Genomic DNA, 27,745 nt, shown 5'->3' on the forward strand with positions numbered 1-27,745 from the left:
GCATCACTGTATTTCACAGCACAATTTCTCCTACATATAGATGCCCTGGATATCCATCAGACCAGTTCTTCATGTATTGAACTCCATTTCATTTTTTATTTTTTTTTGCATTTAAAAACAGTACCATAAAAAAGTTTTGGACCCACTTTATATTAGGTGGCCTTAACTGCTATGTACTAACATTTTAATTAATCATTTGATACAATGCACTTATTGTGGACATACATGTTTTTACATTGTACTTACATTTTAAAAAATACCTGCATGTACTTACGTCTGTAATTAATTTCTGTAGTTACATTTGTAATTACACAGTTGGCACTTCCCTTAAACCTAACCCTACCCTTAAACTTACCCATATCACCACACCTGTCCCTAACTCTACTCGTATCCCACCTCAATATCAGCAAAGGTGTTTTGCAATACAATTTGAACACAGTAAGTACATTGTACTTAATTTTTTCTGTAAGTACATAGTACTTAAGGCCACCTAATATAAAGTGGGGCCCTAGTTTTTAATGACGTTTTTGAAAGAAGTCTCTTATGCGTACTCAGGCTGCATTTATTTGATCAAAAGTACAGTAAAAACAGTAATATTGTGTAATATTATTACAATAAAAAAAAGAAAATTGTTTTAAAATGTAATTTATTCCTATGATGGCAAAGCTTGTGCTCAAGAATAATTTCTTATTATTAAGTATGTTAAGAGCAGAAGTTGTGCTGCCTAGGGCCCTATCATACACCCGGCGCAATGCGATGCCAGACGTGACGCAAGTGTTTTTTGCTAGTTTCAGCCCGATGCAGTTAACGTTTTCATATCCAGTGCAACGTTGTTTAAATAGCAAATGCACTCCGCCCATATTTTCGCCCATGTCTGAAACGAGGTGTGTTCAGGCGCATTATTGGCGCGTTGCTATTTTGAGGCAACTGAAATCGAATGTGCCATTGACCAACAAAAACCTGGTCTATAGTCAGTAGCGCTGTGTTTTTGTGTTATTTAAAGGACGCATTAGTAATGTGCGCCTATAGGCGGGTGCACAACACGTGTACACTCTGCTTATTACACACACAGGGACGCGCAGCAGCACACAAACATTTTTAAATATTACAAATAAAAGGATTTCTCTGTGGAGAAACATTTAGTTTTGTTCCATCGTTGAACTAGCAAAAGTGGATTCAGATATGCCCTAAGTGCACCTGCGCCATGCGCTTCAGACCATGCACATTAAAATAGGGCGCTTAACGTTTTATGTGCATATAGCAAGTTCAAAAGTTTTCATTTTTTATTTTTATTGAAATCTTTAGTGAAATTATAAATGCATTTATAATGTAACTTGTTACATTTTAATCAGTTTGCTGAATGAAAGTATTAATTTATTTATTTTTAAATCTCACTTACCCCAAACTTTAGAATATATTGTAATTATTATGTAGAAACGGTTAACTGTGCAGTTGGATGGATTATTATCTGTCTGAAATGGTTGCTGGATAGATTTTCATTTCTTTTTTTAATAGCGTTTTCGCAATACATTTTCTGAGGGTAAGAAATGTGCTTGCTTTATTTATCATGAATCATGAATCTGACTAATATTTTGCCCACAAGAGCTTTTTCTGAACACACACTGTATAAGAAAGAACACTTATACATAATTACTGAAGCTCTGGCAATTACAGACTGACATCATTCAGCCTGTTCATGACCAATTTATGACTGTAAACAGAATTGATGTCAGATCCGACAGACATTTCCATTATTGCCATCATCTTTGCTTGTATCATTGTCATGGGGCTTATTTATTTCACAGGTGCACAAGATGTGCTCTCTGATCTTCTGCACCAGACACAGGTCAAATGATGTGGTTGATCAGAACACAATGGTCCCTGCTCCGCTGGATGTGTCTTTTTGCTGCAATCGTTTGAACTCATCACGGGTCGAACGGTCGCAGCCGGCGCTATCTTCCATTTGTGATGTGAAGCAATGCTCTGATGTGCAGATGTTCTCATTAGCTGCACCTACTGGAGATGATCCCGTATTCTCAGATAACGATGTATCCTGCAGTGGACATCCAATGTTATTAGGTCGATAGTTCTTCTTCTTTTGTTACTATTGTTCTCATCCTTTAGAAACAACCTTGGAGAACTGAAATCCCGATGCATAATAGAACATGTTACTTTGACACTGTTGATGACATTCGGACTCATGTCTTGACTGTATGTGATGTTTAGATACGAGGCCTTCTGATAACAACACATATACGCATTCACTCACAAATGTTGGCCAGCTTGATCGTATAGCTCCTGACAGCTGCACAAAAGTCTAATTTAAACCGTCCTTGTCCTCATCAGCAGCGCCTGTTTATGGAACCTCGCTTAGTTCAGTCTCACCTCTGCTGACGCCTACTGTAGGCCATTCAGAGAAGGATTCTATTTAACAAACAAAGCGCAGCTAGCACCAGCAATCACAATGCCAGCAGAGGAGCCGCGGCTGACAGACAGGACTTAGGACATTGAAAACCAGCTCTGAGGAGGAAGCTGTGAAAAAGAGCTCCGGCAATGGGGATTTTGGACAGCACTGCTAAACGACATAATTAGATAGTGGGGCTGGCAGTGTATAAAACATCTGCTTGCTTATCTGTAAAAAAAAAAAAAGAGAGAGAGAGAGAGAAAGGGTGATGAGAAAAGGGAGGAGAAAAACAGCAGAGAATTGCAGGGAGAACAAGCTCGCCAAATATGAAGGCCTTTACCTTGACCTTTACCTTGAGTACATATTGACTATACAGTTGCTTTCCTTTTATACGTCATTCTTATCTCATTGTACCATATTTCATTCTGTTTCTCTGAAAGATTCTTGAGGCCTGTGCCTTTAATAACCAGACTTCCATTCAGTTTGAATGCCATATTTTCCTTCTTCTCTGTATTTCGGAATCACATTGGCCCTCATTTATCAAAAGTGCGTACACCAAATTTCCAGCGTACACCTGGCGTACACCCAAAACCACTGTGACTTTGATATTTATCAAAATGGACGTTGGCGTACGGCACGCTCAAATCCTATGCCAGCTCAGGAGGTGGTGTACGCACGTTTTGAGTTAAGGCCTTTGCACACTGAGTCCGAAATTTGCATGCGAAATTTTCGCACGTCAAAAAATAAATTCGACCTCACGTTATGTCAATTACGCTTGCACACTGCCTCCGAAACTTTCGTCCGTCAAAAAAAAAAATCGGAACAGGTTTTATTTTCTGCGTTTTTCGCATCCGTTTTTCCATCTACAGCTGATGCCCAACCTAAAACTGCTGGCAATGCTGGTGAATGAATCGCCAGTGCTCAGATACCTACAATTATATATACAAATATTATTGTATCAAAAATACTACAATATCACAGCTATGATTATAGCACACCAACTCCCTGTAAACCGTGTGTGTGCGCGCGCGCGCGGATCCTAGACATACTGCCAGTCTCTGTTCAGGATTGGAAATTGGTGGTCTTCTTTTTAATATGTGGCTCCAGTATCGCTAGCAAAGCATCAAACGGAGCCACTGACATTCAACTTTGAATCGGTCTGGATAATCCCGCAGCTCCTTGATAAGGAGGTGGAAGACGGCATTTTGTGTTGAATGCGAAAATTTCGGACTCAGTGTGCAAAGGCCTTTAGTGCGAAAATGCGCAGAAAAAAAATTCCTAACACCACAAAACGCACTGACAAAGATATGCTATATGACCCACTGTAAAAAAACAACAACAACAACAACATAGTAATTATAAACTTCAGTGTTTATTTTTGTGCAACATGGACTTCAATGTTTAATTTGTGTGACTTTACCAAAGCATTTGATTTGTAGGCATATGCATTCCTCCAGTTGCGAGCCTGTGCGCTTTACCTGACGTTTCTGGGTTAGGCCCGGCAGCTGCGCACGGACTGGGACTGAAAATAATTCAGACTGACAAAATAATAAAAATGACAGTCTTCTTTTAAATAATAATAATAAAATAAATTAATAGTAATAACGACATTCTTCTTCTAAATAACAATAAGCATCATTAATAAAAAAATAGATTTCAATTTCTCATCCAAACAGCCATTTAAACGCTCCTCTTCAGTGCCGAGACGCGCCTCTTTGTGGCGATCTTTATATCTGACCATTTTTTTTTCATCTTCAATAAACAAGAAAACTCACTTAACTTGATCACTATTGGTCTATATTAAGCAATAAAACATTATTACCTCTGCTGGAGTGCGCTTCTCAACCCCCACACTATTAACAGTACTCGTAATTGGGGTCCATATTTTGTTTTTGTAGGCGCCTTTAATCCCACTTTTTAATCTCCCAAATAAAACAATTTTGTTTTTTCCACTTCCCTGGTGATGGTCTCCATCTCCACGTCAGAGAAGTTTCGCTTCTTTGCCGTCTTCCGTGTGTCCATGGCGTAAAATGAGGGCGTGGGGGAGGCAGAGACTTGAATATATAGGGTGTTTTATTCTAATGACGATCGTTTTCAGCCGCGGCATTTATCAAGGGCAGGTATTGCGTACACCTGGATTTCAGAGGTGCGCACAGCTTCATAAATCAGGCGGTGAGAGGAGTGTAAGCATAATCTTACTCCAACATATACGCCCGTTTCTACGCAAGATTGATAAATGAGGGCCATTGTGATCAAATGTATTCTGATCAAAAAACTTGAGCGAACTTCTCATTTCGTAATGTGATCACCTTATTTCTTGTCCAAATGTAGTTAGATGTATACAGGTCATACACAAATACATTTTCTGTCATAATTTACTCCCTCATTTTGTTCCAAACCCATATGACTTTCTGAACACAGAACCAATTTATAGAACCAATATTAGTTTTTTTTTATATATATATAATGAAAGTCAGTGGTGTCCAATGTTTTTTGGATCCCAGTGTTCTTCAGAATACATTCTATGTTCCACAGAAGAAGAAAAAAGTCATACTGGATTAGAATGGCATGAGGGTGAGTATTCATGATAGAATGTTCATTGCTGGGTGAACTGTCCTTTAAGAGGTGTTTAGGAAGAATGTGTTCTTATGTTCAGTCTCTTTTTGTTAAATTTTTGGGATATAGTTATATATGTCAGGCAGATGTCTTTTGGTTGTTGGGTCATTTGTCTTTTTTTTCAGCAGCTCACATCTTGAAAACTAAAAACGGACAAAGAAGAGTCTCCTGCCTTCTTTACATTCCATCTCACATTTAGTTTAATCCAACAATATCTCCCAAGTGATATATACTGTATATAGCCACTGGTTCATTAGAAAATTACATGCCATAATCTTTATGTTGGCTAAAACAGAAAGGTCTAATTTAGAATTTAATTCACAATTGCAATCAAAATCAGTTTCAAAAAGCTGTGTTCTGTGTTATTTATTCCCTGTCTGTTGGGTTTGATTTGTGTTTTGTACAGTGACACTCCTCCTACATGGTTCTGTTTTAGACTAGCAATATGAATTAAATATTGAAGACATTGGTGCTTTTGAAGGTGGCATCGACCACCACGCTTTGTTGACCACTTTTAATTAGGCAGCACATTGTGCCGTGAGCCACCCCACTTCAGTCTGGGCCGAGTCAGTAATTGCTAAATTTACTGTAATCAATGTGAGGAAAGCAGAGCTTGATGGCCTGCCAGAAGACTCCTGTGTTGCAAAATGGGGTAACGAGAGACATTCAGTATAGACTTGCATTTTTACTGTATTTATTTTAGTGCTTTTACTGTAATCTGAAATGTTTTCACTGATGCCTTCCATACACGTCTTTGTCAAATGTTGTAAAGCAGCTCAGATTTGATATCACTATGTGTTACAATGCTGCTGCACCACACCATCGTGACACTATGTTAAGAGAATAAATAACATCAAGAATAGAAAGAGGAAAAGAAAGAAATTGATGATATGATCTATTTAGCATGATTAAAAGTTATTAATATTGTACATTTTACACTTTTTATTAGAATTTACCATGCGACCCAAACAATCACAGATTTTTTGCTGGATTCTTGAATGTGGCCAAATGTAGCCACAAGAGACTTTAAAATAGTCAATTTCTTCTTTGATGGTGTCCATATTTTTAAAGCTCTTCTGTGTCTGGGAAATTGCTGCTAACCTTATTGCTCTAGAACACAAGAGGAATATTAGAAACTCTGGATTGCTGTGCTGTTGTCTATGTCCAGTTTCTTTTTTAATATTTTTAATATGTCTAGTTCTTGAGGGCAGACAGCTTCCTACAGCCCCAGATGTAGGCCATTATAAATTAAGAATGTAACTGAGTACTGAGTCGTTTTGTGAGCATTATATACAGGACATGGAGAAATAAGCAACACTGTGGCTTTGCAAAGCGAAATCAAGGTCTTCAGCTTTTCTTGGGTTTTAGTCCTATTATTTATGTTTACTTCTGTCATTTTTTAGTTCTTTGAAACAATTGGTTAAAGTTGTTTTTTGAAATCACTTCCAAATCATGCAGTTTAACACAACATTCATGCAGGTGACAATGCATCAGTGTTTTCAAGTGTCAATTATGTGACCAGTTGGCACAGTTGTGATTATAACAGATTTGGTGGAAAAATGCAAACCACATAAACTGAAATGAAAACCGATGAAGGACTGAACAAAACAAGGAGTTTCAAAACAAGACGAACCAACTGACTGACAGGTGATAATTATATACCAGCAAAAAACGAGGAGATAATCAGTAGTGAAGAGAGCAGAAAAACAGGAACTAAACAAAACACAACATAATATCAAAATAAGACATATAATTGCTTAGTCACCATTTAGTCATATTATAGATTAGTTAATTTTGCTCTAATAAAAATGACATCTAATTTGAAAATAACATAATTGGCTCAGGTGGGTCAATCTCACACAATTGACAACACTATTCACTATGATTGATTTTCTTGATTTGTATTTTCAAAAACATTGTTAGTGCATATAGTGAATATTATTATAACTAATATTTCTTTTTTATCAGCTTTATTTTTTACATTTTTGCAATGCACCTTTTTCGCCACTTTTCGCCTACAGTAGCAGACTACAACTTTAGCAGAGTTTATGCGGCATTGATTCACCATTTACTATGGACTCAGAGGAAGAACCTCAAGGGCTGAGGGTGTCATTTGGGACAAGGCCTACATGTAAATTACTTACAGCAAACTTAAGTCAGCCATTACATTAATAACCTCTGCAAGCTCCACCTGTGTATCGCCACAAAGTCTTACCATCAGAAGCCTCTGTGTTCCTCTGGGTGAGTGATTTCCAACATTGCTGCCAGCAGTTCTCTTTTTGCGATTGTCAAGTCGATGTCACATTCTTCTAGTGAAATTCCCCTCTGCCAAGCTTGAATGTGCTTGCGTTCTTTTTTTTCCTTCTCAGAAACTCTCTGAGGCCTTAATAAAGCAATGCTTTTGTTTTTAAATTATTCACAAACACAGTGGAAAAAAGCCGCCCAAATCCTCAGAGCTGCTACTGGAATCCAAGCACCTGCCTCCCATAATCCACTCTGCTAAGTAGCACTCTAAATCATTTCCCTAAAAATCTCTGTGTCTTTTTCACCGGATTAATTTTCAGTGAATAGCCTCTGTCATTTCCAATTTGCTCACCTGAAGCATTTCCATGGTGATGCTTGTGCAAAGACAAAGCACTAAAAGGCATGTAGACTTATTCTACATGTATGTCTGAAGCATGGCATCCTGAATCCTTCTCTCAGAGCTTTCATCAAAATCATTCATGCTAGTGCGTCCCCACTGCATTAGCACCCGCCGCCAGTGAAAAGAGCTGTTATCAGGGGTCTATCTGTGAGAATGGATAAATTGTAGATCAAATGGGGCCTCTTAGACCTTCTAGAGCTCCACTTTTTACATCCTGCAAAGGCCTATTGCGCAAATAGAAGAGGCGTCGGAACAACATAGGAGCGCATAGCTGCACTTAAACAGGAGCTGTCCACTGCGCACCTCTTACCATTCCACATGATCATTTTGAGATGCTTTTTCATTCCCAATTTAGAAAAATCCACCAGGCAAAAATGTGACATGCCATTCTAGCATGATGGAATTGATGCTTGGCACCAATTCTGCTCTCCCGGGATTGAGAAATCCCAGATGGATGTCCAACCAGGAAGTCAAATACACACTGTGCGTCTGCAATTACTAAAAAGATTATTGGTTTGCACCCCGCACGACACAAACACATGCATAAACATAAATAAACTAAGATTTTTCATGCAGCTGATCAAATCTAAAGGAGAATTTTGCCTTTGGCCGAAATGTTCCGTGTAATGTTTATGGATGAGATTGGAAAGCTTTCTGGTTATTTAAGTTGCTATCTACAGTGATTGCAGATGGTTGAATGTGTGTTCACATTCAATTACCTCTCATAATGATGTTGACGTTGTTTTTTATTGTTTTTTGTTTTTTACATATTTGATATCTGGTTTAACTTGATATTTTGAGATGCATTCTGTGTGGAAGTTTCCACAAAAAAAATAAAGTGAATATCATATTTTACTTTAAAATGCTTCTCTTTCTCCACAGGGCTTCCAACTGGGCTTAAATGATGGTCACATTTATACCTGGACAGACGGTTTGAGAAGAAGAGACTGGCATGACAACGAGAGCATCAGGAAAGATGAACAGCGTGTTGGTATGTTCGCTAAATCCACTGCATATTTCAGATTAGACCTTTTCTTTCTTATAATTGATACTATAATTTGTTCCTTTCAAAGCATATGCAAACCTCACATTATCACAGCATAAAGGACATCAACCAGACTAAAGAGGGATGATTTGATGATGATGACGTTTTCTTTATGGCTTTCATTTAGGGTAAGACATTATTTTAGAATCCCTGCCAAGCTGTCTCTGTAAATCAGATGGTTGCCCCTGTGGCTAAAGAGACTTTATTGATCCATCTGAATTTATGGCTGGTTAATACTGTAAGGGTGTCTTTTTGCTGTGTTAAATTTTAGCTGCATTATGTCCTCGGCAGTTAAGGATATAAATGGCTGTCAAGGTGCTTACTTTAGTGTTTATTTTATCCAGTGATTTTCATTCGGTTTTTCAAGGATGACCCAAAGTGCTCGATAGGATATAGTTTTTGACTAAGCACAATTAGCCAAATTCTTAGACTTGTTTATACTTCCAACAATAAATCAGTCAATAACTGACATGGGTAGTTATTGTTGGTATTGTGCCAGCAGTAACACCAGACCCATATGCAAATGTAACTGTTTGAATGTGATGTACCAATCTGATACAATTCACATGATGTACCTTTTAATATAAATGTTATTTTGTTGCTTTTGCTCCTGCATGCATACCTTCTATTTTAGCGCCTGCATTTTGACATTGCAGTGCTTTTACATTAGAAATTATTTCAACTGCAAACAATTAAAAATACTCTTAAATCCACGATTCTAAATCTTAGTGCTCCGGAAAGCAAATAATTGTGTCCTTCAGGTAAATTTTTTTTAGAAATTTGCTTATATTCGCTGGCCGCTTGGTCGTTAGCCTACTTTAAAAAAACAAAAACTTTAATTTAACAAACAAATTGCTCCAAACATTTTTCTAAATTAACTTAAAGAAACTAAACGAAATATAACTACCTTGACATTAAAAACAAAGCTGAGCTAATTGAATGGCTGCAACAGTGTGTAGGCCAAAGTTTTCTCGAGGTGGCAAGAACAAGAACAAAGCTCGTTCTGGCCAGTGCATTCCATACTTCACGAGAAAAGCAGGTGCCAAACATCTCCATTTCTCCGCATTAACCCCGCCAACTTTAAAATTCTGACCAATCACACAATAGTTCTCGGACACCCACAAGAAAAAAGTTCTGCTCAGACGATGTGTCGAGAATGAGCCTGGGAGCCTGTCGCAGCCCTGGGAGCGATAACTTTTTCCTCTGTTCTTGCGAAGTATGTAGCAGCCTTAATAGGGAGGGAGAAAAAAAAACTCGGGACACTGTAGTATATATATATATATATATATATATATATATATATATATATATATATATATATATATATATATATATATATATATATATATATATATATATATATATATATATATATATATATATATATATATATATATATATATATATATTTATTAGATAACAATACTGAGTGAATGCTCTTTGCACGTAGTATACGTTCATCAAATACTTTCACTTCAAACCAACTAAATCCCAGCCTCAGCACATTCAGAAGTACCGGTACTTGGGTAGAAACCTACACATAGGAGGCTGACAAAAATGCTAATTTTAAAGAAAAACGTCAGACGGACTTAGAGGCTTTTGCATCTGAAGTCTTCATATATATATATATATATATATATATATATATATTAGGGGTGTAAAGATATTCAAACCGAACAGAAAAACCGCGATACACCACCAAGGTTCGAACCGTGATAGACTTGGTCAGCATTACTGCACTGTAAAAAAATATTTAAAAAGTAAGTTACCTGGTTGCCTTAAAATTTTGAGTTCATTGAAATAAAAAATTAGAGTTAATTCAGTGAACATTTGAGAATCGACATCACTCTTTATTCAAATATTATTAAAAGATTTTGTAAGCATATTGCGTAATTGTGTTTTATTTGTAATAATGCAGTGAAACATGCCAAATTGTGCTATTTTCATGATTTATCAAATTTTTTTTTTTATTTATGTGGTTCAGATACAATAATATTTTGAGTTTCTATTTATTAAACCAATTTCCTTCATTGTATTAACTCAAATGTTTAATTTCAATGAACTCAAAATGTTACTTACTTTTTTAAGTTTAAGCCAACATAATTTTTTTGTGGGAACGCCCACAAAAACGTCATATTCGCCATATGCCGTGGGGGAAAACAAGCCATTAGAATGAATTGTGTAATGTAATGCCATCATTCCCAGTAATGCCAACCAAGTCTATACTCTCATGTCGAACCGAACGCGCCCCGGTTTTCTCTCTCACCTCAGAAAACCGCTTGCCTGTCCTGTCAGCCGTCCTGTTGCCTGTCCTGTCAACACTGTGCTCGTAGCGCAAACGATTCAATTACACACGCAAATTCAGCCGTGCGGGCTGTATATCACTTCATAAAGCAATGTATATATATATATATATATATATATATATATATATTAGGGCTGCTCGATTATGGAAAAAATCATAATCACGATTATTTTGGTCAATATTGAAATCACGATTATGTAACACGATTATTTCACATGACTTTGGGAATGTGTTGTATTTATTAAAAATACACCTTTCAACAATTCAATTGAAATTGTAACATTTGTTGTACTTTTTGAACTATTAAAATAAATAATATAACATATATTCGAATCAAAGTATAAAAGTATTCACGTAAAAATGATAACCACAAATAAATAAGATCAACAATATGGTTCGGCTATGCTTTTCATGTACGTCTAACATTAGTTCCCTTTCGTTCAGTCACTACGACGTACGTTAGTGACTAACGAATGGGGGTTTCGCTTAGAAGCCAATCATCTTCATCGTATTCAACAGCGCCCAATGGCAGTGCCAATGCCATGGGCATGCGGAATTTGCATGCGTAACTCCGCCCCACCTCGTGGGTATATAAGGAAGTACGCTGCGAACATCGCATTATGTTTCTGCTTTGGAGCCAAGAGGATCTCTTCACTCCTACAAGCCTGATCTGAGTCATCGACAGCTTTCGAGACGAGCAGCTTTCCAGAGGCGTTGGTGTTACGGCGCGTTCCAGTGATCATCATACTGCCTGCCTGCTGATCTGCGCAGTGGTCCGCTAGACAGCTGGTGTGTGGTCCCTGGGCGCTTCGGCGTTCTCTGCGAAGCTTCCTCTCATAAAAGAGCTTACACGTGACGCGTCCTTTTCAGGATGTCTCGTCCGTGTACTTCTGGGTGTGGTCGGTTGCTTTCCTCTTCTGATGGGCACGAACACTGTCTGATATGTTTGGGCTTTCAGCATGCTCAGACAGCGTTCGCGGATGAGTCATGTTCTCACTGCGGGAACATGACCATCGCAATGTTGCGGTCAAGACTCCATGACCTTCGTACTGAAGTGAGAGTCCCCTCTACCACACCCCGATCTACTGAGTCCCAGAGGCCCAGTACTTCGGCTGGTGGTCAGGGTGACTTGACGGTTACGGTGTGGAACAAAGCCCCGACGCTCATGCCTCGGGCCACACCCCCGTCTTGCACATTGCAACCCGCGAGTGTTCAGATGCAGATCGCGGGGCCGGCTCCGGCCCCCCCGCGCATCTCATTTGGCGCTCCAGAGGAGGATGCGATGTCGATCACCGCATCACAAGGTGGGCTCGAGTCCTCTGGAGATGACGACTCGGCTGTGCTGCCGCCCTCGGGCGTGCCAGCATTGCCCGAGTCAGATCCAGAGCTGACAGCCATGTTGTCTCGGGCAGCCGCGAGTTTAGGGATCGAGTGGAACCCTCCACCCTGTCCCGAACGCTCAAGGCTCGATGATTGGTTTTTGGGGGCTCGCGCTGACACCCGTCAGTCCTTGCCCTCAATACCTTTCTTTCCCGAGCTGCATGAGGAACTCACGCGGTCCTGGAAGTCCCCGTTGTCTTCCCGTGACCGTTCACTGACTTCCTCCGCCTTCTCCGTCCTCGATGGGGCGGCAGCTAAAGGGTACACTGGGGTCCCTCCAGTTGAACGTTCTGTTGCGATGCAACTGTGTCCTCAGAGCGCTTCAACCTGGCGTGGTGATCCTAAGCACCCCTCCAAAGCCTGTCGATTCACATCAACCTTGGTGTCGAAATCGCACAGAGCCGCGGGGCAGGCTGCCGCTTCGCTGCATGCCATGGCGATCCTCCAGGTCTACCAGGCCAGGATCCTCAAGGACATGCACGAGGGTGGAGTTGATCCGGGGCTCTTAAATGAGCTGCGTGCCGCCACCGACCTCGCTCTCCGGGCGACGAAGGTGACCGCACGCTCCCTGGGTCAAGTGATGTCCACAAATGTGGTCCAGGAGCGTCACCTGTGGCTGAACCTGGCCGATATGCGGGACACCGAGCGAACCCGGTTCCTCGATGCCCCCATATCCCAGGCCGGCCTCTTCGGCGGGGCGGTTGAGGACTTCGCCCAACAGTTCTCAATCGCCCAGAAGCAGACTGAGGCTATTAAGCACGTACTGCCCCGGCGGCCAGCTGCTGCCTCCACCCCACCGCCGGCGCAGTCAACTCAGTCTGCTCCACGCCGAGGACGCCCTCCTAAGGCTCCCGCCCCTCCCACCCGGTCCAAGCAGCAGCCTTCACCCGGGCCGGGTCGCGGAGGAAGCCGTAGGAAGGCGTCCAAGTCCCCTCAGGCCGCCCCGCGCCCCGCTAAACGCCAGGCCAAGCGGCGCTCCTGAGACGGACGGCTCAGGGATGGGAAATTCTTTCGAGGAGATGGTAGCAGGACCACTCCTTCCCCCGGTGGAGGGCCGGGGGAGAATCCTTTGTTCAGCTGCTGGCCCCCGGGTCAGCAGCACCCTATGTTGGTCAAAGAAAGAATTAACACTCCCATCCCTGAGCCCACAGAGTCCGGTGATGACGGTGCGCGCCACCCACGGGTCCCGCCACTCGCATCCCACTCTGTCGCCAGCCTCCTGGCAGAGCAGACCCCAGTGGAACGCTGGTCCTTCCCTGGTCTCCTCTGTCAGGACGCAGCTGTCAACCGTGCCCCCGCACCGGGACGCCCCACAGCCTCCCATGTCCGGGCCGGTGACGCTGCATCGCTGCAAGCCCACACCGGGTACGTCTGTACACCGTATGACCCCGCTGGTGCAGTTTCTGGATGTCTGGCTTCAGCTTCCAGGGCTGTCCCGCTGGGTCGAGCGGACCGTCAGGCGCGGCTATGCGATTCAGTTCGCACGGGTTCCTCCCTGCTTCCAGGGAGTCCGTTCCACCATGATCGGGGCCAACGCCCCCGTCATGCGAGCGGAGATTGCCACCCTACTGGCGAAGGGTGCGATCGAACCTGTCCCTCCAGCCGAGATGAATTGCGGGTTTTACAGCCCGTACTTCATTGTACCCAAAAAGACCGGTGGGCTACGGCCAATCCTGGACCTGCGCATCCTGAACCGTTACCTTCACCGGTTTCCGTTCAAGATGTTGACAGCGAAACGCCTTTTCGAATGCGTTCGTCCACACGATTGGTTTGCAGCGATCGACCTGAAGGACGCCTACTTCCATGTCTCCATTTTGCCTCGACACAGACCGTTCCTACGGTTTGCTTTCGAGGGGCGGGCATATCAGTACGCAGTTCTACCATTCGGGCTATCTCTGTCCCCTCGCATCTTTACGAAGATTGCCGAGGCAGCCCTTGCGCCCCTTCGGCAGCACGGGGTCCGCATCCTGAACTACCTCGACGACTGGCTCATACTGGGTCCCTCTCGAGAGCAGGTTTGCGGACACAGAGATCTGGTGCTCCATCACCTAGCCCGTCTGGGCCTTCGGGTCAACTGGGAGAAGAGCAAACTTTGCCCCGCGCAGAGGATCTCTTTTCTCGGTATGGATATCGACTCGGTCGCCATGTGCGCGCAGCTTTCGAGCGAGCGCGCGCAGTCTCTGCTGACTGCCCTTCGACAAGTCGAGGGCCAGAGTGCGGTTCCACTGAAACATTTTCAGAGGCTCCTGGGGCATATGGCATCTGCAGCCGCGGTAACGCCGCTCGGATTGCTTCATATGAGACCGCTTCAGCACTGGCTACGCGATCGAGTCCCGAGATGGGCATGGCGGTCTGGCACGCTCCGGGTCCCAGTGACTCGGGCCTGCTTACAGACACTCACCCCGTGGTCGAACCTCAAGTTTCTACGGACCGGAGTGTCCTTAGAACGAGCTTCCAGGCATGTTGTTGTGACAACAGATGCATCATCCACGGGCTGGGGTGCCATGTGCAATGGACAAGCAGCCGCGGGCTCCTGGACAGGACCCCAGCGCCTTCTGCATGTCAATTGCCTCGAGTTACTGGCTGTACGGTTCGCCCTGCACCGCTTCCGAGCGTTGCTGAAGGGTCAACATGTGCTAGTCAGGACAGACAACACGGCCGTAGTAGCGTACATCAACCACCAGGGCGGTCTACGCTCCCACCGTATGTCTCAACTCGCCCGCCATCTCGTTTTGTGGAGTCAGAAGCGCCTGAGGTCCCTTCGTGCTGTCCACATCCCTGGAGACCTGAACTGTGCAGCCGACGAGCTGTCACGGTTTCAGCCTCTCCCCGGAGAGTGGAGACTCCACCCCCAGACGATCCAGCTGATATGGGAACGGTTCGGCGACGCACAGGTAGATCTGTTTGCCTCCCAGGACTCTTCCCATTGCTCCCTGTATTATTCCCTGACCGAGGGCACCCTCGGCACGGATGCACTGGCGCACAGCTGGCCGTCCGGGCTACGCAAGTATGCGTTTCCCCCAGTGAGCCTTCTTGCACGGGTACTGTGCAAGATCAGGGAGGGCAAGGAGCAGGTCGTCTTGGTCGCCCCGCTTTGGCACGGCCAGACCTGGTTCCCAGAACTCTTACTCCTTGCGACAGCCCCTCCCTGGCCTATCCCTCTGAGACCAGACCTTCTGACTCAGAGACGGGGCACCTTTTGGCACCCGCGTCCAGCGTTCTGGAAGCTCCACGTGTGGCTTCTGGACGGGACACGGCAGGTTTGAGTAGCCTTCCACCTGCGGTGGTCGCTACCATCACTTCCGCTAGAGCTGAGTCTACACGACGTCTCTACGCGTTGAAGTGGAACCTCTTCGTCACATGGTGCTCTTCCCGCCAAGAAGACCCCTGGAAATGCCCGATCGGGTCCGTGCTATCGTTTCTCCAGGAGGGGGTGGAGCGAAGGCTGTCTCCCTCCACCCTGAAAGTGTACGTGGCCGCAATATCTGCCTACCACGATCTCCTGGGAGACAAAAAGGTAAGTCAGCACGACCTGGTCATCAGGTTCCTGAGGGGAGCGAGGAGACTGAATCCTCCTCGCTCTCCTCTCGTTCCCTCTTGGGACCTCTCAGTAGTCTTAAGTGCTCTGCAGAGGCCTCCCTTTGAGCCTTTGCGGTCGGCCGAGATTAAGTTCTTGTCTATGAAGACGGCTCTGCTGACCGCATTGGCCTCGCTTAAGAGGGTCGGGGACCTGCAAGCATTTTCGGTTGACGAAGCGTGCCTTGAGTTCGGGCCGGCTAACTCTCACGTGATCCTGAGACCCCGGCCCGGATATGTGCCCAAGGTTCCTACCACTCCGTTCCGAGATCAGGTGGTGAACCTGCAAGCGCTGCCTTTGGAGGAGGCAGACCCAGCCTTGGCATTGCTCTGTCCAGTACGCGCTCTCCGCGCCTACGTAGACATGACGCAGTGTTTCAGGACCTCAGACCAGCTCTTTGTCTGTTATGGTGGAGAGCGGAAGGGAAGTGCTCTCTCAAAGCAGAGGTTGTCTCACTGGGTGGTGGACACCATTGTTTTGGCTTACCAGCAGCAAGGTCGACCATGTCCCCTTGGTGTGAGGGCACACTCCACCCGGAGTGTGGCCTCCTCTTGGGCTCTAGCGCATGGCGCCTCGCTAACAGACATCTGCAGAGCTGCAGGCTGGGCGACACCCAACACATTCGCCAGATTCTACAATCTCCGAGTGGAGCCAGTGTCCGACTTTGTACTCGCCCCCCCGAGGGGCCGGTAATGGACCACGCTCAGGTGTCTTCGCTTGCTCGCCATTCCACTCCCATGACTGGATACGTGCGATATTTTCCTCAGGTGAGCTCCCCGAGAGCCCTGAGCTCCTCCAGCACTGTCGACGCCGACATCAGTTCAGTCTGCCCTTTCGAGCCCAGACCCTCATGTCCGGCCAGGTGCTCCGTGTGCATGGTTCCCCTCTGGCGACCCCCACACGAGTATTCCCACCGTAAGCCTCCTCAGTGAGCAGGTGTCTTTCCCTTGGCAAGTCCCTGCCACCCCTAGGGTTAAAAATCCACCTTCGGCTGGTACCCTAGAGATCTTCCATATGCAACCCTCAGTGGGTCATATGTGTATTCTCTAAGTCCTCCCTACGGTAGGCATCTTGGCATTCCCTCACTGGGATATGCTTCCCAGTGTACCTTGGTAATCCTGTGATAAGTGGGAGTCCTAGGGCCTTAAGTGGCGGGATCTCACACTTACGCAGGGCACTGGATGACAGCTGAGTGGCGCTGTTTTACAGGTTCCCCCATTCGTTAGTCACTAACGTACGTCGTAGTGACTGAACGAAAGGGAACGTCCGGTTACGTATGTAACCCTCGTTCCCTGAGGAGGGAACGGAGACGTACGTTTCCTTAGCCACGTCAGCTGTGCTGCCTGGAACGCGAGGAGTTCAGTCTTGGCTCCTGCAGCAGTAACATAATGCGATGTTCGCAGCGTACTTCCTTATATACCCACGAGGTGGGGCGGAGTTACGCATGCAAATTCCGCATGCCCATGGCATTGGCACTGCCATTGGGCGCTGTTGAATACGATGAAGATGATTGGCTTCTAAGCGAAACCCCCATTCGTTAGTCACTAACGTACGTCTCCGTTCCCTCCTCAGGGAACGAGGGTTACATACGTAACCGGACGTTTTCAGGTACAGAAATGTATCAAATGTAAAATAACATTGCATATTTGAGTGCATAAATTAAAGATTAATCCTATTAAACTTACAAAAGCTATTCAATCAAGAGCGGTGAGTGATGTCCTTGTCTTTTGTTGTTTGACATTAAACAGACAGCAGTAAAGGCTACTGCCCCTTTAAGACCTCGCGTCTTCTTTATCGACTGTATAAAGTTCACTTAAGGCATATACAGACTATGTCTGCTAAGATACTCATCAAGATGGACATGTTGACATACGTTTTGTGTGAGTTTGTCCGTTTAAGAGCAAGACTTGAAAGAGAACTCAATATTTGCGCGCTGAGAGACGTGTGCGCGCTCTCGGATGAACGCACAGAGACACATTTTCTCACAGCGCGCGCGGCTTCTCATTCTAAACCTAAACCCTAAAGCACTAAACCCGGGTGATGACGGTGAAAACGACTGGTCATATTCGAAAATATGGCAGCACTCGCAATCTCGCATGCATTGAACAAAGTTTACAAAGAGAGAATTATTTGAAAAATATGAAGGAAAAAAAGGACGTTTACACGGCTCCCCTGCTCTCGTCAGTTTTTGTTTCTTTATTAGATTGTCATAGGTCACTCTGTTTAATTTTCAAGTGGTTAAACAAATTCGTGGTGTTGCCTTGCGTTGCAGCCACTACCATGTAGCAAATCTTGCACGAAACATATTTCTGCTATCGTCTGATTCCTCGAAGCCAAAATGTTCCCAGACAACGGAGTTGGTTTTGCCTTTTTTGCTCACCAAACGCTGCTGTAACTGCCCTCCTTCTGCCATCTTTACTCGCGCCGAGTTTTTAAATTCCAGCGGATGATATGAACACGAGACTCACGAACTGAGAGAGATTTGTGGGTTCGGGAGGGGCGGATGTGCGCGTGCGCGTTTCATTCAGAACGCAAGGCAAAATAATCGTTTTTTCTCGATTGTACTATTTTGGTGATCGTTGGGAGGCAAAATCGAAATCGAAATCGAAATTCGATTAATTGCACAGCCCTAATATATATATAAAGAGGTCCCCAGAAAGAAGCTTGTTTTAATAGCCTTTTAGAATAACAAAATAATTCACTGTATTAGGCAGTGAGATTTGTCAGATTAGAGGAAGGATGGCTTTTCTGGCGCCTGTAGGCAGGACCACGTCCTTTTGCATATGGCCCACTCGGCCCAACTGTTCTGTGTTGACCCGTCACGTTGGAGCATGCTGCAGTATTCTATCAGAGGGCTTTCAGTGCACACCATCTGTTGTGATAAGTCTTAGGATAGCAGCCTCTATTATAAAAAGCCACCCGCTATTTTTTTTTTTTCATGAATCTAGTTCATTGGAGATGGTGGTACATGAATGCCACAGAAGAGTAATGGATCTTCCCAGATAAATCTGGACAGATCAACAAATTACAAAGCAAGTAGCAGTGGGGATCTGAGTATTAAAAGAATTAAAGAAAACTTTATTTATTTATTTAGATTAGATAAGATTACTGCTGAAAGATACACATAGGTTACAATGTGGAGCCATCGTGGATCTAACTTGTTGGTCCAGCACATCCCATAGATGCTCAATTGGATTGAGATCTGGGGAATTTGGATGCCAGGGCAACACCTTGAACCTAGGGTGTATTATCCTTCTAAAAGTGTCCAGTTCTACCAGAGAACACCATTGTCATGAAGGGGTGTACCTGGTCTGCAACAATGTTTAGGTAGGTGGCACATGTCAAATTTAAGTCCAAATGAATAGCCGTACCCAGGGTTTCCCAGCAGAACATTGCCCAGAGCATCACACTCCACCGACAGTGCATCCTGGTGCCATCACTTCCCCAAGTAAAAGGTGCTCGCAGACATGGCTGTCCATGTGATGTAAAAGAAAATGTGACTTACTGGACCAGGCAACCTTCCACTTCTCCAAAGTCCAGTTCCGATGCTTGCATGCCCATTTGACGGTGGACAGGGGTAATCATTATAAGCACTCTTATTGGACTGTGGCTGCGCAGCCCCATACACAGCTGAGTGCGATACACTGTCTGTTGTGACACATTACTCCCATAACGATCATTACAATTTTGTGTGACTTGTGCCACAGTACACCATCTGTTGCATCGGATCACACGGGATTGCCTTCATTGCCCTTGTGCATTGATGAGTTTTGGGCGCACAACACCCTGTCGCCTGTTTGTGGTTTGTCTTTCCTCCAACCACTGTTTTGTAAATTCTCACAACTGCTGACCGGGAGCAACCTACAAGCCTTGCTGTTTCAGAGAGACCCTGACCCAGACTCCTTGACATAACAATTTGGCCCTTGTCAAAGTCGCTCAGATCTTTATTGCTGCCAATTTAGCTTACATTCGTTGATTATGATAACTGATTGTCTAATCTACCCAGACCTTAATATTTGGCCTTGCTAGGAGATGATCAATGATATACACTTCACCTGTGACTCGTCACCTGTGACTCGTTTTGGCTCAGTAGTGTAGCCTATATACACACGCACACACACAAACAAAAAACAAAAAAACTATATATATACCGATCATAACATTATGACATTATGAAGTGAATAACACTGATTCTCTTCACCATGGCACCTGTTAGTGGGTGGGATATATTAGGCAGCAAATTAACATTTTGTCCTCAAAGTTTATGTGTTAGAAGCAGGAAAAATGGGCAAGCATAAGGATTTGAGCGAGTTTGACAAGGATCAAATTGTGATGGTTAGACGACTGGGTCAGAGCATCTCCAAAACTGCAGCTCTTGTGGGGTGTTCCCGGTCTGCAGTGGTCAGTATATATCAAAAGTGGTCCAAGGAAGGAACACCGGTGAACCGGTGACTTGGTCATGGGTGGCCAAGGCTCATTGATGCACGTTTGGAGCAAAGGCTGGCCCGTGTGGTCCGATCAAACAGACGAGCTATTGTAGCTCAAATTGCTCAAGAAGTTAATGTTCTGATAGAAAGGTGTCAGAATACACAGTGCATCACAGTTTGTTGAGTATGGGGCTGCATAGCCCATAGACCCCTGTCCACCACCGGAACAGTGGGAATGAGAGCATCAGAACTGGACCACAGAGTAATGGTAGAAGGTGGCCTGGTCTGATGAATCACGCTTTCTTTTACATCTCGTGGATGGCCGGGTGCGTGTGTGTCGCTTACCTGGGGAATACATAGCACCAGGATGCACTATGGGAACAAGGCAAGCCAGCGGAGCCAGTGTGATGCTTTGGGCAATGTTCTACTGGGAAATGTTGGGTACTGCCATCCATGTGGATGTTACTTTGACATGTACCACCTACCCAAGAGTTGTTTGCAGACCATGTACACCCTTTCTTGGAAATGGTATTCCCTGGGGGCTGTGGCCTCTTTCAGCAGCATAATGCGCCTTGCCATAAAGCAAAAAGGGTTTAGGAATGGTTTTAGGAGCACAACAATTTGTTTGAGGTGTTGACTTGGCCTCCAAATTCCACAGATCTCAATCCAAATGAGCATCTGGGGGATGTGTTGAACAAACAAGTCCGATTCATGGAGGCTCCACCTCGCAACTTACAGTACTTAAAGGATTTGCTGCTAACATCTTGGTTCCAGATACCACAGCACACCTTCAGGGGTCTAGTGGATTCCATGCCTCGACAGGTCAGGGCTGTTTTGGCAGCAAAAGGGGGATCAACACAATATTAGGATATATATATATATATATATATATATATATATATATATATATATATATATATATATATATATATATATATATATATATATATATATATATATATATATATATATATATATATATATAGGACGATATTGACAATAATATCTGAATAATACAATATCTGATTGGTGTGTATAGTGCGCTAAATTATTTAACACTTTGAAGAAGCAATTGCTAGGTTTTACTTGTCTTCAAACCAGCATGCAGGGACCTTTACATCTAACAGACAAACCACATTGACAGTGACATTCAAGAATATTAAGTGTGGAGAGATCCAGGTGTATAAAATTGAAAAGTTAATACATCTCATTATGAAATTTGCGAGTAGTAAAACTTCAAATAATAGCCGAGTCCCAAATAGACGCCTGTCTCTTTTAAACGCCTGGTGTGACGACAGGTTTGGGTAAATAAAGGCCGGTCTCAAATAGACGCCGGGTCTGTTTTTTAGTATCGGGCTGTATTTGATCTTCTCAAACCCGTCAGATCGTCTGTTCTATGTTTTGATTAGATTTCACGTGACAGACGGAACTGTTCATGAACGACTCATCACTATGGCAGCATAACAAAGAGGTTAACAAACTTTCAGTCTTCAGTTTTTCTTAATTCTCACAATACCACCATGGAGAAAAGTATAATTTGACATTAAAGCTGACAGTTGTCATATTTCAAGCGTGGGTAAAGCTGGATACAGAGCGGCTGAAAAATTCCTTTAATGCTTGCGCGCAGACGTGCGCGTGTGTTTGTGTGTGCGAGGGAGAAGGAGGAGATATATTTCATTAACTTCGGGATGTTATCCTTAGGTATGTGGCCTGACAGTAGCTTCTGATGGAAGCGAGGATCACCTTATCCATTGTTTCAAAGAGGGAGAGCCGTGCGCATCTGGGCGGGATCTGTTAGTGCGAGCAAGGCAGGCAGAGTTAGCGGAGGCTGGAGAGGGAGAAGTGGAGGAGAGCAACGAGGAGGAGGAATTCGCCCATGAACTTGTAATTGAGAATCGTGGGGATTATGATAGTGATGAATATAGTAATTTTCTATCACATGATTGCAGTTGTTTTACAGGGTAGCCTTCATTCTTTCTTTTTGATGTGTTTCGGGCAACAAGTTCATACGCTCAATGGATTTTAGCGGTAAATTATATTGTTCTGCCCATTGCTGTCACATCGTTTCGTTTTTTGTGCTGCCAATAATCGAAGACATTTCTTACATTAAATGATTTGTTAAACACATTCAAATTAATTATAAATAAAACGTAATATAATGTGGTAACCTCCTACCGTCATGCTTGAACATCTCAACACTAAATTAAAGGCCTGTCTCTTATAGACGCCTGTTTCAAATACAAGCCGGTGCAGTTCGGTGATTTGGGTAAATAGAAGCCCGGGCTATTATTTGAAGTTTTACGGTAGACACAAACATAGGTCTAGCTGATCCAATGCAGAAACAGTATTTATCAGATATAATGCTTGTTGTGCCATTACACTAGCTGAAAAAATATTTTGCTACTGTTGTGCACACTGTTTGATCACTATTATGTCAGTGATCAAACCCACAATGCTTTCGGAAGCTTTGCCCCAAAAGTTCTGATAACAATAATAAACTCTGCATGGAGCTGTTGTACAACGCTTTTAAAAGTCAAACACGTGTACAAACTGAGAGCTTGTGCGTAGGAGTATTAAAATCTGTAATTTTGCATTATGATTTAAATGTTCTGTTTAACTCTGTTATCAAGCCAGAAAATGCCAGAGGAGTGGGTGTGAGGTTATTGTAATTATTCACATGTCACAGTGAGATGACTTTGTGCTGAAATGCACTAAGGGATGCATTAAATGAATAAGGTTTACACACACACACACACACACACACACACACACACACACACACACACACACACACACACACACACACACATATAGTGAGGAAAATAAGTATTTGAACACCCAGCTATTTTGCACCTTCTCCCACTTAGAAATCATGGAGGGGTCTGAAATTGTCATCGTAGGTGCATGTCCACTGTGAGAGACATAATCTAAAAAAAAAATCCAGAAATCACAATGTATGATTTTTTAACTATTTATTTAAATGATACAGCTGCAAATAAGTATTTGAACTCCTGTCTATCAGCTAGAATTCTGACCCTCAAAGACCTGTTAGTCTGCCTTTAAAATGTCCACCTCCACTCCATTTATTATCCTAAATTAGAAGCACCTGTTTGAGGTTGTTAGCTGGATAAAGACACCTGTCCACCCCATACAATCAGTAAGAATCCAACTACTAACATGGCCAAGACCAAAGAGCTGTCCAAAGACACTAGAGACAAAATTGTACACCTCCACAAGGCTGGAAAGGGCTACGTGGAAACTGCCAAGCAGCTTGGTGAAAAAAGGTCCACTGTTGGAGCAATCATTAGAAAATGGAAGAAGCTAAACATGACTGTCAATCTCCCTCGGACTGGGGCTCCATGCAAGATCTCACCTCGTGGGGTCTCAATGATCCTAAGAAAGGTGAGAAATCAGCCCAGAACTACACGGGAGGAGCTGGTCAATGACCTGAAAAGAGCTGGGACTACCGTTTCCAATGTTACTGTTGGTAATACACTAAGACGTCATGGTTTGAAATCATGCATGGAACGGAAGGTTCCCCTGCTTAAACCAGCACATGTCCAGGCCCGTCTTAAGTTTGCCAATGACCATTTGGATGATCCAGAGGAGTCATGGGAGAAAGTCATGTGGTCAGATGAGACCAAAATAGAACTTTTTGGTCATAATTCCACTAAACGTGTTTGGAGGAAGAAGAATGATGTGTACCATCCCAAGAACACCATCCCTACTGTGAAGCATGGGGGTGGTAGCATCATTCTTTGGGGGTGTTTTTCTGCACATGGGACAGGGCGACTGTACTGTATTAAGGAGAGGATGACCGGGGCCATGTATTGTGAGATTTTGGGGAACAACCTCCTTCCCTCAGTTAGAGCATTGAAAATGGGTTGAGGCTGGGTCTTCCAACATGACAATGACCCGAAGCACACAGCCAGGATAACCAAGGAGTGGCTCTGTAAGAAGCATAACAAAGGTTCTGGCGTGGCCTTGCCAGTCTCCAGACCTAAACCCAATAGAGAATCTTTGGAGGGAGCTCAAACTCCGTGTTCCCTTTCAGTCGGTCACGTTCTAGTGGTCCTCCCGCTGCAAAGCAGTGGGCTGCTACTTTGGCTGATGCCTTTGGTGGAGATCTGAGGGTGACGGTCAGGGCACCCCCGCCCAGTCAACAGGCTGCTCGGGCCCCTCCCCCCTCCGCTGCACCGGTGCAGTTCCCGGAAGATCGCGGTGGTCCTTCCCATGGGGGGCCGCCCGTTTCTTTCGGGGCTCCTGCTGAGGACATGTTGTCGATAGCTGCATCGGGGGACGAGCTAATGGACTCTGGAGATGAGGATTCGGCTGCGTTGCCCCCTTCGGGTGTGGCACCGTTGCCCGAGTCTGATCCAGAGCTCACGGCTATGCTTTCCCGGGCCGCCGCGAGTGTCGGGCTCGAGTGGCTGGACGATTGGTATCTCGGGACGGCCCGTGCTGGTTCTCAGCGCCCCGCCCCAGTGCCTTTCTTTCCGGAAGTGCATCAGGAGCTCACGAAGTCGTGGACGGCGCCCTACAGCGCTCGTTCACGATCAGTGAGTTCCTCCGTCCTCACTACCCTCGATGGAGGCGCGGCTAAGGGTTACGTGGAGGTCCCTCCAGTGGAACGGTCGGTTGCGATGCAACTGTGTCCTAAGACCGGCTCCAACTGGCGGGGCCATCCGCGTCTCCCCTCCCGGGCGTGTAGGTTCTCGTCCAGCCTAACGGGCAAGACCTACACAGCCTGTGGAGAAGCCACGTCTTCTCTGCATGCCATGGCGCTCCTGCAGGTCTACCAGGCCAAAGCGCTCAAGGAATTGCACGAGGGTAGTTCCGACCCAGGGGTTATGCAGGAACTGCGTACCGCAACGGACCTCGCCCTCCGGGCGACGAAAGTTGCCGCACGCACCCTGGGTTGGCCGATGTCCACTCTGGTGGTCCAGGAACGGCACCTGTGGCTGAGCGTCGTCGCCGAGGGCGTCCCCCTGCGGCCGCCTCCGGCCCTGCTAAACCCAAGCACAGCGGTCCCACTGAAATTATTTCAGAGGCTCCTGGGGCATATGGCATCTGCAGCCGCGGTAACGCAGCTCGGATTGCTTCATATGAGACCGCTTCAACGCTGGTTGCATGACCGAGTCCCGAGATGGGCGGTCAGTACCGGGTCCTAGTTACTCCTTACTGTCGCCAAACCTTCAGTCCGTGGTCAGACCCCTCGTTTCTCCGGGCCGGAGTGTCCCTAGAACAGGTGTCGAGGCATGCTGTGGTCTTCACGGATGCCTCATCCACGGGCTGGGGGGCCATATACAACGGGCATGCAGTTTCAGGTCTGTGGACGGGGCCCCAACTGCGTTGACATATCAATTGCCTAGAGTTACTGGCGGTACGTCTTGCCCTGGCCCGGTTCAAGAAATCGCTTCGGGGCAAGCACGTACTGGTCCGTTCGGACAGCACTGCGGCCGTTGCGTACATCAACCCCCAGGGTGGTCTACGCTCCCGTTGCATGCTCCGGCTCGCCCGCCATCTCCTCCTGTGGAGTCAGAAGTTTGTGAGGTTACTTCGTGCCATTCACATCCCAGGTGCACTGAACCAGACAGCCGACAGCCTGAAGGAGGGAACGGAGACGTACGTCCCGTCGCCAGGTGCTGTGCTTCAGCTGAAGGCCCGAGCCACTTATCTCGGCTCCTCAGTTGAAAACGGTATGCGGCACTTCCACTTCCTTATTTATACCCGCAACGCGGGGCGGTGCGTGGAATGCGTGATCGCATGCCAATGTTTATTGGCTCGTTTTTAATTACTCGAAGTAGGTCGGTCTCTGAAAACAGATCCCAATTCGTCGGTCAGTTCCGATGTACGGCTCCGTTCCCTCCTTCAGGGAACGAGGGTTACATACGTAACCGAGACGTATTCTCTAATTCTGGTAAAATTGCATATGGTTTAAATAATAATAACATGGAACATTATAACCTTTGTGCCACATAGTGTGTTATTTTAGTTTTTTATGTTTGTCAGGTGACATCAAAATATGAAAATATCTATATGCATTTGACAAAAAGGCAAATGTTATGTGTTGTTTTGTTTTGGAAACGTTCTAAACTTTCTATTTGTGCACATCAAAGAGGATGTCTTGCATTGAATTTTCTGTTCTCAGCAAGAGATCAGACAAAAGATCTGTCGGAATGCATTATTACACTGATAGAATGGTGGTTTGATTTTGAGTTCAGCCTGTCATCAACAAATTCCCCATAGGACTATAAAAATCTAAGTTAGAATGTTGGAAAAACCAATACCTTCTATATCCTATTTTCAGTTATGAAGTTTGGTTAAAGCAGCAGCATGAGAAGTAATTAACATTTTGATCATTTTCAAATCTCCTGTGGTAGATGAGAGAATATTGCTATCAGCACTCTGTAGTAGGATAGTTTGGCTTAGATATGAAATATTAGTTTATGTCATTGAATCCTTTAATTGGTACCAAGTTAAAACTACTTTGATTAACATTCTGGAATTCTCGCAATTGTGAGTTATCATGTCAGAATTGCGAGATAAAAACTCTCTATTGCGAGTTATATAGTCCAATTCTGAGGGACTTTTATATCTGACGTCTTATACATCTTATAAAGACTTTTTCTCAGAATTGCGAGTTTGTATCTGTAATTCTGACTTTTTGCGAATGTATATATCACAATTCTGACTTTATAACGCAATTGCAAGCAATACAGTCAGAATTGTGAGATATAAACTTGCAATTCTGAGAAAAAAAGTCAGAAATGTAAGATATAAACTCTCAATTGCGAATAAGTCCAATTCCTGAGGGGAAAAAAAGACTGACTTTTTTTCTCAGAATTGCGAGTTTATATCTCACATTTCTGACTGTATAGCTTGCAATTGCATTTTTAAGTCAGAATTGTGATATATAAATTCGCAAAAAGTCAAAATTACAGATATAAACTCGCAATTCTGAGGAAAAAAAAGTCAGTCTTTTTTTTCCCTCAGGAATTGGACTTTTTTTCTCACAATTGCGAGTTTACATCTTGCAAATCTGACTTTTTTCTCAGAATTGCTTGATATAAAGTTGCAATTGCGAGTTATAATGTCAGAATTGCGCGATATAAATAACAATTGGTGCTTATGCTGATGACAAGTAAAAAAGCCTGAATGCTAATGTGTGTATATCCAACTTATTTTTTATATAAAAGCAGACACGGCTATTTGTAAATTGAGTGGGCCTCATTTATCAATCCAACATTAAGGGCCCTATTTTAACGATCTGAAACGCAAGTGTCAACGCGCGAAGCGCAAGTAACTTTGTGGGCGGGTCTCGGCGCTGTTGCTATTTTCCTTGCG

The 27,745-nt window shown here is 44.4% G+C and overlaps 1 protein-coding gene across 1 annotated transcript in view; it reads left to right on the plus strand.

Moving 5' to 3' along the window:
- Positions 1 to 27,745, plus strand: part of galntl6 (polypeptide N-acetylgalactosaminyltransferase like 6) — a 271,655-nt gene that overhangs the window by 42,780 nt on the left and 201,130 nt on the right. Inside the window, exon 3 of the mRNA XM_079812186.1 lies at positions 8,547 to 8,655. Within this exon, the coding sequence (XP_079668312.1) occupies positions 8,547 to 8,655 (109 nt within the window). The remainder of the gene's footprint in view (positions 1 to 8,546; positions 8,656 to 27,745) is intronic.

Source organism: Gobio gobio (assembly GCF_949357685.1).
Source record: "Gobio gobio genome assembly, chromosome: 3".
In the NCBI taxonomy this organism is placed as follows: Eukaryota; Metazoa; Chordata; class Actinopteri; order Cypriniformes; family Gobionidae; genus Gobio; species Gobio gobio.